Here is a 13,020-nt window from a genome sequence, read left to right on the forward strand (position 1 = left end):
CCTCTTGTTGTAGGACTTCAGGGCAATTTTGCTGAATAATTTCTTTTAGTACGGAGTCCAGGTTTCTATTAATTTCTGGGTTTTCTGGAAGACCAATTATTCTCAAATTGTCTCTTCTAGACCGGTTTTCTTGGTCTGTCACTGTCTCATTGAGATATTTCATATTTCCTTCTATTTTTTCAGTCTTTTGACTTTGTTTTATTTGTTCTTGTTGTCTTGAGAGATCATTGGTTTCTAATTGCTCGACTCTAGCCTTTAGGGACTGGTTATCGGCTATAATCTTTTGGTTTTCGGCTATAATCTTTTGGTATTCCTTTTCAATCTTGTCATTTCTGGTGTTCAATTTGCTTATCAGTTCATTTGATTTCTGAGCCTCACTTTCCAATTGCAAGATTCTACCTTTTAAACTGTTATTTTCTTGCCAGATCTCTTCCATTTTCCTCAGAATCTCAGTTTTGAACTCTTCCATAGCTTGTGAGGAGTTTTCCTTATTTGAGGAGGGTCCGGATGCTTGTTTGTTCTCCTCCTCTGTTTGCTCGGTTGTCTGGATTTTCTCTGTGTAAAAGCTGTCGAGTGTTAAAGACTTCTTCTTTTTGTTATTATTCTTTCTCTTCTGAACCTCCTGATGCTGATGCTGAGTAGCCATCATTAGCCCAGCAGCTTCTCAGCTTTATCCTCGGGCTCAGTGTCTGTTCCCAATCTATTGGCTCCTGAGGTCTGAATTCTGGTTTTTTCCAAGGTCAAGCCCCCTGGTGGGCCCTCTTGCTTGATCCTCTGCTGGAGGTTTCTTTACAAGTCTCAGGGCGCTGCTTCCACAGTCGTATACCCGTCTGCACTGGTTCCCCACTTAGGCTTAGTTCTGCCTCCACCCACGCCTCTACTCAGCCGGCACTCTGCGCGCCCAGCGTCCTGCTCCAGCGCGCGCGCTCAGATTTCGCGTGCTTTTTTTGACTTAATGGGGTCCTAAGTCTTGCTGCTGTCAGGAACAGGTCCCGGAGCTGCTGATGACTCGATGGGTGCCCCAAACTTGCTCTATTTCTTTTTAGCTGGGTTCGGAGCTATAGGTGAGTGTGGAGGGGGTGGGGGTGGGGCGGTTGCTCAGCTCGCGATTGAGTGATTGAGAGCCCTTTTTAGCTTGGAAATGTCTCGATTCCACGTACCTTCCACGCTGTGCCCTGTTGTGGGGTTCCTCCGTTCGTCTGGACTTGTTTTTATGTCCCCTTGAGGAGTTTTGTATGTTTCGGTCAGGAGAGGTTAAGAGCTGCTTCTTACTCTGCCGCCATCTTAACCCGGAAGCCTCTCAAAACCCCTTTTTAACCCTTACACCCTCAAGAAAAAAAAGGTTTTGTTGACCCTGCCACACATGTAACAGATATCTTCTCCTAAGAAGTCTCTCTTCTCTTGGCTTCTTTGACATGGATCTCCTACCTTAGTACCTCTTGTCATTTGTTACTGCCAATTCATTACCTATTTTCTGAGCCTTAAACATAGTTTTTTCCAAGGTTCTGTCCTGGGTTCTCTTTGCTTCTCTTTATACTCTCTCTCTCTCTTAAATCCTTACCTTTTGTCTTAGAATCAATACCATGCATTGGTTCCAAGGCAGAAGAGCAGTAAGGACTAGGCAATGGGGGTTAAATGATTTGCCTGGGGTCCCACAGCTAAGATGTGTCTGAGGCCAGCTTTGAACCTAGAACCTTCCATCTCTACACCTGGCTCTCAATCCATTGAACCACCCAACTCTCCCCTCTTTATACTCTCTTGATGATCACACACCAGCTCCCCTGACTTCAATTCTTATTTATGTTCATGGAACTTATATATCTCTATGAGTATGTCTAATACACACCCAAAATGGGACTTTTCTTATGCAAAAAAAAGGGAAGATAAGAAGCTTTCTTTGGAGCAAACACACCGCCCAAATCTGGGAAACTGCTAAATTGTCTACTCAAACTGGGTGCCTATTTTGGCATCTTTTAGCAGCCCACTCCCATCTCCAACTGGCTATAAAGAATATCCTTTTTTTAAAAATTCCCTTGGATACATAAGTTTTATATGTGGGTTTTCTTTATCCTTCCCTCCCTAGTTCAAATACAAGGTTATCACATAATCACTCATCTAAAGAGGCATTTGGGGGCAGCTGGGTAGCTCAGTGGATTGAGAGTCAGGCCTAGACACAGGAGGTCCTAAGTTAAAATCTGATTTCAGACACTTCCCAGCTGTGTGACCCTGGGCAAGTCACTTGACCCCCATTGTCCATCCTTACTGCTCTTCCACCTAGGAGCCAATACACAGAAGTTAAGGTTTTAAAAAAAGAATAAAAAAAAATAAAGAAGCATCTGGAATTGAAATGGGTAGAAAAACCCATAGGAACCTCATTATAATTGCCGAAATGAAAAGCCCAAATTAAAAGTGTTGGAGTGACATAGAACCTAGCCTACCTTCCTCAGATATACACTTGTTTGATTCATTGAATATTCATTATCTATATCAGCATGTATAAAATATAAGGAAATACAGAAAGACCTATTTGAAGTAACACAACCAAAGATGAGAAAAACCAAACTTTATGCATCTCACAACTACTCCCTACTCTCCACTCAGCCTCTTACCTGGACTGTGTCAATAGCCTAACTGCAATCCCTAAGTCTAGTCTCCCCTTTACCCCAATTTATTCTCCCCAGACTGCCAAAATACTTTTCTTAAGCCACAAATATGACCAGGGATACTCCCAGTTTTAAAACCTTCAATATCAAAATGTCTCTATGATTAATCAATGAACAAATATTAAATTGCTACAGGTGCTGTGTTATTTGCTATGTATATAAGAACAACAGCAACAGTCCCTGCCATCAAGGAACTTGGGGGGTTACAAGATGTTCAGATAGGTATATATAATTTTTTAAAAACTATTCACAATTATAAGAAGTAAAATGCACAATTTTGATTGTGTAGAGTTAAAAAGGGGTTGTACCAATGCAACCAAGATTAGAAGAGAAACAGATAATTGTGGGTTTCCAGGGGGTGGTGACAGGATTAGAACTGGGCTTTAGTAAGATCACTTAGTAGCTGAGTGGAGGATGGGCTGGAGTGGGAGAGACCAATTAGAAGCTACATGCCTGGAGAGAAAGATGTTGTAAAAGTAGAAACCACAAGACTTGGCAACAGATTATATATGTTAGATGAATACAAGTGAGGAATGGAGGATGACACTATGGTTGAGAGTCTGAATACCTGGGAAGATGGTGGCATCCCAGACAGTGACAGGAGAAATAATGAGAAGGGACGGCTTGGGAGGAAACATCATGGGACTTTTGGACTTGAGTTTGAGATATCTATGGGACATCTAGTTTGAGATTTCCAATAAGCTCCTGGTAGTATAAGACTAGAGGTCAAAAGTTAAGGCTGGATAAATAGATCTGAGAATCAGCTGCATAGAGGTGGTTGTTTTTTTTCCCCTGATCACCTCAGTTATCAGTGCTTTCTGTCTAATCAAATTACCTTTCATTTACTTCTCTGCATACTGGTTGTAACCATATCCCACCTCCACCTGACCCAGTAGAAAACAAATTCCTGAAAGGGAATGATTTTTTAATTCCCTGGTAACCCTGACACCTAAAAGTGAACATTTTTTCGGTCTTCTTAAGTTCAGTAGTATCTATCCACTAACCTTTCACGTGGTATATACTCAATAAATGGTAAAACAAATTGACTACAAGTATGTGTGTATATATACATATATATCCGTACACACACACATATGCAATTTAAGAGAATCCCCATAGGAAAGGGGTTAACTTTTTTTTTCATCTCCTGGACCCCTTTATCTGTCTGGTAACGTCTATGGATTTCTTCTCAGAATGCTTTAAAATGCATAAAATAAAATACATAGGATTACAAAGTAAGCCAATTACACTGAAATATGGTTACTGAAATACTTTTTAAAATAAATTCCAAGGATCCAAATTAAGACCCTATTGAATCTTGAAGTAACAGCTTAACTTCTATTCTATGAGGAGTCATAAATTTTATTGTCATGACTAGATTGAGATAGGTACAGAGAGAGAGAAAGTCTTTAGAGAATGGAATTCTTGAGAAGAGACTTTCCTTGTTCTCTTGAACAAACAATCATGGGATTATGTTACATAAATCAAGAGAAATTAAGAATTGTAGTGAGAGCCAAAGATAACTTTGGCTGATCTTTCTCACAGTTTAAGCATTGTAAATAAGTCTAAGAGATTAGGAGTTTTGATATAGAGATATGAGCAATTGCTTATGGAAAGAGGTTTCTCCAGTTTATTAAACACATATATACATATATATGTGATATAGAGTTAACTAGACCTAAAAAACACTTATAATAGGACTCAGGGCAAAAGAATTTTTTTGATGTATTTGTTATATGATTCTGATTTGTTAAATATTTGCTAATTAATTCATCTGCCAATGGTAGAGGACAGATAGACTTATGAAGTATCTTTTCCCAATTCTCTCTGAAAGCATGAACCTTAATACTGTAGAAATCCTTTGACTCTAAGGATCATGGACTTCCTCAGGTTCTTTTCTCAGTCTCCAATCCTACCCTATCCCAACACCTCTATGTTCTGTGAACATTTGGCTGTAAAGAACTGGTGAGAGTGTGGTAGCAGATGGGGAAATAACACAAGCTCTGAAGTTCTGGTCAGCTTAGGTGATGCATGGATAGAGCACCAGGCCTGGCATCAGGAAGATTCATCTTCCTGGGTTCAAATCCAGCCTCAGACACTTTCTAGCTGTGTGACTCTAAACAGGTCACTAAACCCTGTTTGCCTCACTTTTCTCATTTGTAAAATGAATTGACGAAGGAAATGACTAAACCACTCTAGTATCACAGTCAAGAAAACCCCAAATGGGGCCATCACAAAGAGCCAGACACCACTGAACAAGAACTGAAGTCCTGGAGCATCATGATGGGCAGGAGGCTTCCCAATGGAAGGAATATCTTCGAGTCCTATTACTGGGTATCCCTTTATCCTCCTTTCAACAGAAGTAGATGTGGTCCCAGACATTGTGATGCCTGGGGATGAGAGCCAAATGCATACCTTAGAAGAGAGATGAGGGAGGAAAGAGGATTAGAAAGTAACAAATGATGGCTGTGGTCTTCCCAAGGATCCAATGACAGCAGCTTGGGACTGAAATGGTTTTGTCAGACAAGGGGCATAGAATGAGTATTTAGAAAACCCCAAAGAGAACTGAGTGTTAAATGTGGTGACAAATTAAACTGGCAATGGAGGTTAACACGCACCTCAAATGTCGGGAGAGGAAAGGGATCTCCTACAGCTCTCTGCCCCCAAGACTGTGGTCAGCAGGGGCTGAGCCATGAGGGAAGAATGTGGGGGCGCTAACACAGATCCTACTCCAATCAGACCTGGGGGGCCACCCCTTCCCCAACTCTCCAAGGATCAAGGCGGGGGTGGGGGGGTGGAGGGAACCTCCCTTGAAACACGAGGGCCGGCTCCCCAGGCTTCAAGCACCGCTGGTGGTCACAGGTGCCTGCATTTTCCCTCGGAGGTTCTACAGGGTCACTGGTCCGTTAGGAAGCCCAGTTAGGACAGAGACCAAAAGCTCGGAGAGAGAGGTGTCCAGCCTTACCCGAACTCTGTTCTCAAAACTGTGAGCTCCGATAATCTGGCGGCTCCTTAATAGTATAGTTGGGAAAGACCCACACAGGAAGGAGAGGTACAGGGTGCACATCCTGTTTGGAGAATAGGCAAGGAGAGGCGGGCTCAGGGAAACTGATACGAGGATTGGGAAAGCGATAGAGGGGCGGGCCCAGAGACCAACTTCCTGATTGGGAAACCTGCGGAAAAGGGGTGGGCTTGGGACCAATTTATGGCCCGGCTGGGGAGAAAGATAAAGGTGTAGCGTTCCGATTTGGAGGTTGACTGGTGTGCGAGATGCACTTCTGGCAAGACCTAAACCTTTCTTCTGCCCTTAAGAATCAGTCCCACCTCTGGCTCTGTCAAGTCCCTTCCCTTCTCAGACTGCCCCGCGGATCCTCCAATACTCGCTCCATTTTCCCTTCGTTGCCCCTCGTAGGAACTAGCTCGTGGCTTGACGTCTTTCTGGGAGATTCGGCACCGAGTCTTTAATTCTGTTTACACGCTCAACCTTAGACTCCTCAGAGCTTCTGCCAGCGTCGGGTTCAGGTTACCCAGCATTGGTTGTGTGCTCACCCATACCGGCTCACATTGGGCGAAGATGCAGTCTATCAGCCTGAGGGCGGGCATTCGACAATTTTCGCCCTACCCCACCACGCCTGGTGCTTCTGCCAGAGACCTGTGCCTATTGGTTAATAGGAGATTCCGGCTGGTACGCCCCGCCTAAGAGCATTTTTCATTGGCTCAAATACACGTACGTGGCAATTACTCGATGGGGGGAGGGGGGGCTCCTAGGCTGGGAACCCAGGGCTTGTACAGTCCAGCTGGGATCGAGGGTGGGGCTCTGGACGTGGCCGTTCTCTCTGCCCACCCGACCTCTCCGTGACCAAGACTTCCCGTGCTACGACATCCTCACGGAGAGGGATGGCTTGGCCTTCTTTCCTTCTCTAGGGCTCTCCTAACCGGTTCTTGCTGAGTCCCGAACACCGTCTCCCCTCCACCCAAGGCCTAGATCCAGCCCCCTGGATCTGGTCAGCCCTCTCGGATGGAGAAGGGATAGAAATTAATCTTTTAGGAAGAGAAGCCCGTTTGGGAGTGGGGCGGGGACGGGGGAGGCATGATGGTGGTTTTGTTTTTTAAAAGTTCAAGTAAATTAAGAAGTCGACATCTTCCCCAACTCCCAATTTCCACCCGGACAAACTGATGCTTTTCTCTTGTCATAGTAAACTTTATTTGCATTTAATAAAGGACGAAAGAAGGGAAGAAATTAAGTAGTGCAGGTTATCTCAGGCTCGGGCTAGAGGCTGGGAAGGACACTTCTTTTTGCTCAGATTGGAGAGGATCTGGTCCTGGTTTGGCCGATATAGAACTACAAAACTGTTGGGTGGGAGGACTGCTCCTCCCTTTTCATCCACACTACCCATCAGCAGGTAACTAGACCCTGTAGGAAGAGTTGGAGGAATGAACCAACCAAGCAAGAGAGAATCTCAGTCTGTTACTCTTTCCTCCCCCCCCCCCCCATTTGTTCCTGGAATCCATAATGTGCACATCCCTACCCATACTTTACATTTCTCCTCCAGATTCTCTTACCTTTCTTTATTGGGGGACATTGCCGGCAGGGCACATACAACTTAAGTGGGGTTCCAACAGGAGTGGAAGACAAGACAAGAGCCCCTGCCTTGTAAACACCCATGAGGGTGACAGTGACAGTGATCCCTTCCCCAGGACCTCGAACCATTGACTTCGATGTCCCTGTCACCACTGTGGAGAAAACAAACAGAAAAATATCAGAGAAGAAATTTTAGGGAGGACCCACTAGGAGTCCCATATAATGAAAAGAGTGACTTAAGTTAGCTGAAGGTCACAGGATAGACCAAAGGCAGTGAAAGAGCTTGAGTAGAGAAGGTACAAGAACTGGCAGTAGAGAACCAGAGGTTGGAGAGAAAAAGACAGGGGGAGCAAAGATATTGTGAAGGAAGGATTTTTTAAAAGTTCAGAAACACAAAGTGCGTGCTTAATAAAGCTTGTTCATAGACTGATGATGCAAGGTGCAGGAGAAAGCTAAGAGACCCACCAAACTATTGATAGGTATGAGGGAGCAGGATTTTTGGCATCCTTACCGAAGTTATTGGCACAGAAGTTGCTTTGCAGAGTGCCAGTTCTTCGGCATTGTTTTGGGCAGGGAGTACTAGGAACATCTATGTAGAAGGAGATCTATTAATCTTATGAGGAATCTATTCCTACACACATACAAACACATGCACCCCACAACCTAGCTTCATCTTTCCCAACCTTCCAAGTTCTAAGTACTTGGCTATCCTAGTTTCCAGGCCCCAGATCATCATTCTTATCTTCCCTATCCCCAGCCCCTGCTACCCAATACCTTCCTTGGACTCTGATAGCTCACCTACCATGCTTACCAGATTCTGTTGGCAAGGTAGGTTTCAGGTTCTCCTGGGGTTTGGTAGGGAGTTTGACCTTAGGCCCTGGCTGTGGTTGTGGGGATGCTGGAACTGGGACCCCCTCCTTCCCACTGCCTCGGGGCTGGGCTTTATAGGAGGCAGAGAATCCATCAGCAGTGACACTGAGATCTGAGACAAACTGGACCAAGAGTTCATTTCCTTCTGAGGTGATAGAGCTGAGGGAAGGGAGTAAGTAGGGTCAGGGTAAAGGAAGGGCCCAAGCTGTGGTGCCCTCTGATTTTCCTCCAAAGCTTCTGTTCCCACTCCTTCCTCCCTCTTTTCCCCCTCCTCTCCCTTGCCCCCTCCCCTCCTGCTTCCTCTTCTTTCCTCTTTCATCCCCCACCCTTTCTTGCTTCCCAAACCCTTTTAGATTTGGGGACCTTGTTTTTAAATTGAGGTTCCTTCTATTTGATTCAATGCTTTCCCCTCTAATTTCAGTCAGCCTCTAAAGCTTCCCTTTCTCCTAAAAGGTCCCACCCACTTACCTTGGGGCAGTATCCCCACAATACTTCCCCAATCTTTTTGAATCATCACTTTGAGCTCCATTGAAAATGCTGACTGAGTCATATCGGCAGTAAGTGTCTGGCTCCAGGTCAAATTTCCCAAAGGTCAGAGAAATCACCTAGTGGAGAAGACCATACTTCTCTAGCTGGCTAGCTAGATGCTTGGGTCTCTAAGGGGAAGTCCACCTCCTTTCAAAGGCCAGATGCTTGAGTTCCTGTGAAAAGGCTGTGTTACCTGTTCTGGGGGAGCAATGATGAGCCAAGAACAGCTGACCCCAGGGGGATAATCAGATTCAGGCCAGTTCGGTGTGGTCAGGGTACCTTGGGGCTTCTCCAGCCGACCTCCACAGAACTGGTGCTCTGGATAGAGAGAGAGAGAAATGGGGTGGGGGGGCAGGGAGAGGGGAGACTAGTGTTCAAGGGCAGGGGAAAAAAAGTTCAAATATTTGGATCCCTGAATGGAGGAGGGTTGGGGGGAGGTAAGGAGAAGGGGAAAGTTAGCAAAAAGAGAGAGAAGAAGAGTGGGAATCTGGCTTTGGGCATAAAGGCACCCCCAAATTTCCCTCACTTCCCCGGCCTTGGAAAATGATAGGAATTAGCTGGAGGGTCCCCAGCCCACTCCCCAAACTCTCCCTCTCTCTACTGTTCCTTATCCACACTTTTCCCCTTCCAAGGGAGATCTTATCCCCCCCCCCAATTTAACAGAAGTCTTCCTCGGAGTCCTCTCACTTGGAAGTTTCCCAAATTTGAGGGTTCCTCAACCCAAGGGCCACCCATTTTGGGGTGCTCTTTTCCCTTCAATTAGGGGAATGCCTCTTCTAATGCTTCCCTCTGATCAAAGTAGTCCTTACTTTATAAAGGGGTATCTTCTGCTATGGGGAAAGGGTAATGAGACCACAGAATTCCAGGGCTGGGTTTTAGGGAGGAATGCAGGACTGGGGGAATATATGCTCTGCCCCCTTCATCTCAGTTCTTCCCTCCCCCCAGGCCGGGTGAGTTCTAACTGCAGGGGACACAAAGGGCTAGGCAAATTACTCACCATCCCAGTAACCCCACGCCGCCCAGTCCACCCGCGGGTCTGCGCCCCATTTCCGCCTTGCACCTGGGGGGGTGCCTAGAAGAGGGGGTTTGGTGGGAGGGAGGGAAAGGAATGGTAGAAAAGATGGGGAGGTGGGACTGAAGGGGCAGTTAGTAAGGACAAAAAGGAGAGGGGAGGATGCAGGGTGGAGGATGGGGATTAAGGAGAGTAATCTAGATAAGATGCCTTCTTCGTAGGGGATAGTGGGGTCTCTAACTGGGCGGCAGGTCTGAGCCTCTTGGGAGAAGGGTTTGTGTCTCATGGAGAGGGACCCGTCTTTCACTTCAGATTTTGGTGGGACACAAGTTAGGGGGTGGGAGAGTGTGTGCATGTGAGGGGAGGGGTAATCTCACCATTGCCACTGGTAGCCCGCCCACTGTACCACAGCAGGAAGCCCCGTCCTCCTGTCCCCTCATCAGCCCTCATCCTCAGTGTCACCTGGTTGCCAGGGGCAACCACAGGCCCTGGCCTGAAGGTCCCACAGAACTGTCCAAGACGCTGGCCTGATGTCCCTGCCCCAGCAAAAATCTCTAGAGAATCATATCGGCAGGAGGAATCCAATTCCAAGTCAAAGACTCGGAAGGAGAGGGAAACAGTCTGACTCTCAGGGACCTAGAGGAGAAAAAGAAAGGGCAAAGGGGCCAAGAGTTACATTTCAGGACTCAATTTCTTTCTATACCTATAGTCCCATACCATTGCTGGGAGCTTTATCCTTAGTGATTTAGGGCCAGATTAGGTCCTGGGGGGTGGAGGGTGTGTGTGGAAATATTATCAAAAGTTCTTTCCCTATCAGTTTATCAAAGGGGATTTGGGGACACCAGGGTCCAAGTTATGGAGAGGGGTTCCCTAGAGACTTCTTTTTGGTAGGAAGGAGGTCTGGCCTCACTCCCTTGGTCTTGTTGCCCAGGGTTATTCTTTAGCAACATGGCATGGAGGAGCCAAAATATGTTTTTCCTATTGGTATAGAAGTGTCAGAAAAGTACCAGGATCCTACAGAGTGCTGAGGTCTAGGGGCTTAAAAGGACATAACATCAGAAAGCATTTCCTTTGGAGCTCAGTAGGGAGATGGCAGTAACTGCATCTAGTTTGATGGGTACAAGGGAGATGCGGGTTAAGAAAAAGGGTTTTTTGCTGGAAACTGTGTCAGGGGTGGGGAGAAGATCTTGGAGTTCTAGGGGAGTACTTGATCTTTAAGGCAAGCTGCCCTGGTACTAGGAGAAGGGAAATGGATGAAATTGGCAGAATAGAGGACACAGAGGGGACCACTCACCGTAATTGTCCAGATGCACTCTTTGTTGGGGGGATAGTGATTGGGGAAGCCCTCACTTGCCACGTAGCCTGATTCCCCGGTCACATCCCCTCCGCACAGGAACACAGGTCTAGGGGGTTGGCCAGACATATAAATGAAGGTGGTGGGTAATCAGTATGGGTGAGGGGAAGTAAGGAAGAGATGTGAACAGGGTATAGGATTAGAAGGTCAGGCTTTGGTAGGTTAGTATACAGAGAAATGGGAATGGAACTGAGATGTAGGAGAGGTGGAATGGGTGCTGGAGATGAGACTGGTAACAGACGGAGCTGAAGAAGTTACTGGAAATGAGCAAGGGTCAGCATTATAGCCAACTGGGGAGGAAGACCCAGGGATAGGGTGCAAAGGAGAAGAGACTAATCACCTCCAGCATCCTCTCTCCCATTCTTCAAGGTCCTTCACCCCTAGCCCAGCTAGCAGGCAGGAAGTCCCCAAATCCTTTCCCCTTTACCCCGCCTGGCAGCTGGGACAGGAGCTGACTTAACTAGTACCAGATGTGGATACAGCCACAGGCCTGCTAAAAGGAGGGGGCAGGATAGGAGGGGAAAGGAAGCAATGATATCTCAAAGAATCCAGGCATCAGCTCCCCTTAATTCCCACAGCTTCTGAAGCCTGGGGCTTGTGCATCAGACTCTGTGACCCTCTAACTCCCCCAACCCCCTCTTGAACACAGATGTTCAGATCCCCTCTAAAGTGAGGTTGTTCCTTTCAGGTCACAGCAATCTGGGATAAGGGAATGAAGGACAGAGAAGAGAGGTATGAGATGGTAGAGAAAAGGATCTAGGAGATTCAAGTGAAGTCATTTGAGAAACAAAGGAGCTGGAGAGCAGAAACAAGACTGGGGAGCAATTAGCATGAGTAATAGCAAATGTGGATGGGGATCAAAATGAGAGGGTTCTCAAGGGGGAAGAGAAAGGGAAAAAACCCAATAGTTTCCAGCAATATATCCATAAAGCTGAGGTTCCTTTATTGGATTCTGTGAACACTACGAAGGGTACATGAAAGGTGGAAAAAGACCTACCTGGTATAGTTGGGGGTCTGGGCAGGAGCTTCCTGGGCTTGGGTGAGGGACAACAGGGCCAAGGAAGTAAAAAGGGGCCCCAGGACGAAGAGTGGAATAGGAGGCAGCATGGCTAGGGGGAGAGGCGCCGGGGTCCCTGAGACAGAGGCAGTGGCTGAGTCCAGCAGCAGCAACAGGATAATCAATGCCAGATGGGTTGGCTTCGTGTGTGTGGGCGTGGGGACTGGACGAATTAGGGAGGGGAATGGAGAGAGGGGGAGGAAGAAGGGGGATGTGAAAAAACAGAGCCAAGTCTGGGGGCCTCTCGGGCCCAGTACACACAAATATTGACTTAACCTAAGTGATTGGGGTGGGGGGGAGACAAAGCAGTGGAAGCACCCTGGTTGTTGGCCAAGATCTAAATGCTCTATACTTTTATCACTATCTCATGATCATGATATCCAGCTGACCCAGGTTCTAGCCCCATTTAGGACTCCCTCTAGTCCAATTGCTGGATCTGATCTCATCTCCCTCTTTCTACCTCACCCTTAAAATTCTGCTTACCCAGGGTTGCTGTTCCCTCTTTTCCCTGCCCCCATTTCTATTCCTAGGTTCCAGGCATCTGTCCCCCCAGACCAAGTCAGAAAGGGGGAGGATTTGGAGGTGTCTGGAAGGGTAGGGAAATAGCTCTACCTCTGCCAGACAGGGGATTGCACAAGAGTAGAGGAAAGCACATAATAAAAGTTTGAGCCCCAGCAAAACAGTTAAGGACAGCCCAAGTATATGGAAGTAGAACCTTCGGGGAGAATGTGTGTGGAGGGTGGATCTCAAAAGAAATAGCAGACAGAAGGGAGACTTTGGGGCAAAAAGATGAAAGATCTAATGGGGGGAAACAAAAGATGAATGTTGTGGAATGTGGAGCTAAAATCCCAAAGAGATGGTCCTTTCCCTGCCTGAGGATCAAAAAGATTTCTGTCTTAAGGAGCCGTTTGCTGTGGCTAGGGTAGAATAATTAAGGGAAGAGAGAAATATCCC

General features: G+C 46.6%; 1 protein-coding gene across 2 annotated transcripts; it reads right to left on the minus strand.

Moving 5' to 3' along the window:
- Positions 1-6,830: 6,830 nt before the first annotated feature.
- Positions 6,831-12,289, minus strand: PCOLCE (procollagen C-endopeptidase enhancer). Of its 2 annotated transcripts, XM_044671913.1 has the most exons (10): positions 12,007-12,289; positions 10,950-11,058; positions 10,033-10,291; positions 9,641-9,715; positions 8,837-8,961; positions 8,584-8,720; positions 8,057-8,274; positions 7,757-7,834; positions 7,227-7,397; positions 6,831-7,077 (listed from the first exon to the last, which is right to left on the minus strand). In XM_044671913.1, exons 1-10 carry the CDS (start codon positions 12,114-12,116, stop codon positions 6,923-6,925), a joined length of 1,437 nt encoding a protein of 478 aa, XP_044527848.1. In that variant the 5' UTR covers positions 12,117-12,289; the 3' UTR covers positions 6,831-6,922. The 2 variants fall into 2 exon arrangements, with proteins under 2 accessions (XP_044527848.1, XP_044527849.1); XM_044671914.1 differs by lacking the exon at positions 9,641-9,715 and having other exon boundaries at positions 12,007-12,287.
- Between the last annotated feature and the right edge of the window lie 731 nt (positions 12,290-13,020).

Source organism: Gracilinanus agilis, chromosome 4 (assembly GCF_016433145.1).
Source record: "Gracilinanus agilis isolate LMUSP501 chromosome 4, AgileGrace, whole genome shotgun sequence".
Taxonomy (NCBI): domain Eukaryota; kingdom Metazoa; phylum Chordata; class Mammalia; order Didelphimorphia; family Didelphidae; genus Gracilinanus; species Gracilinanus agilis.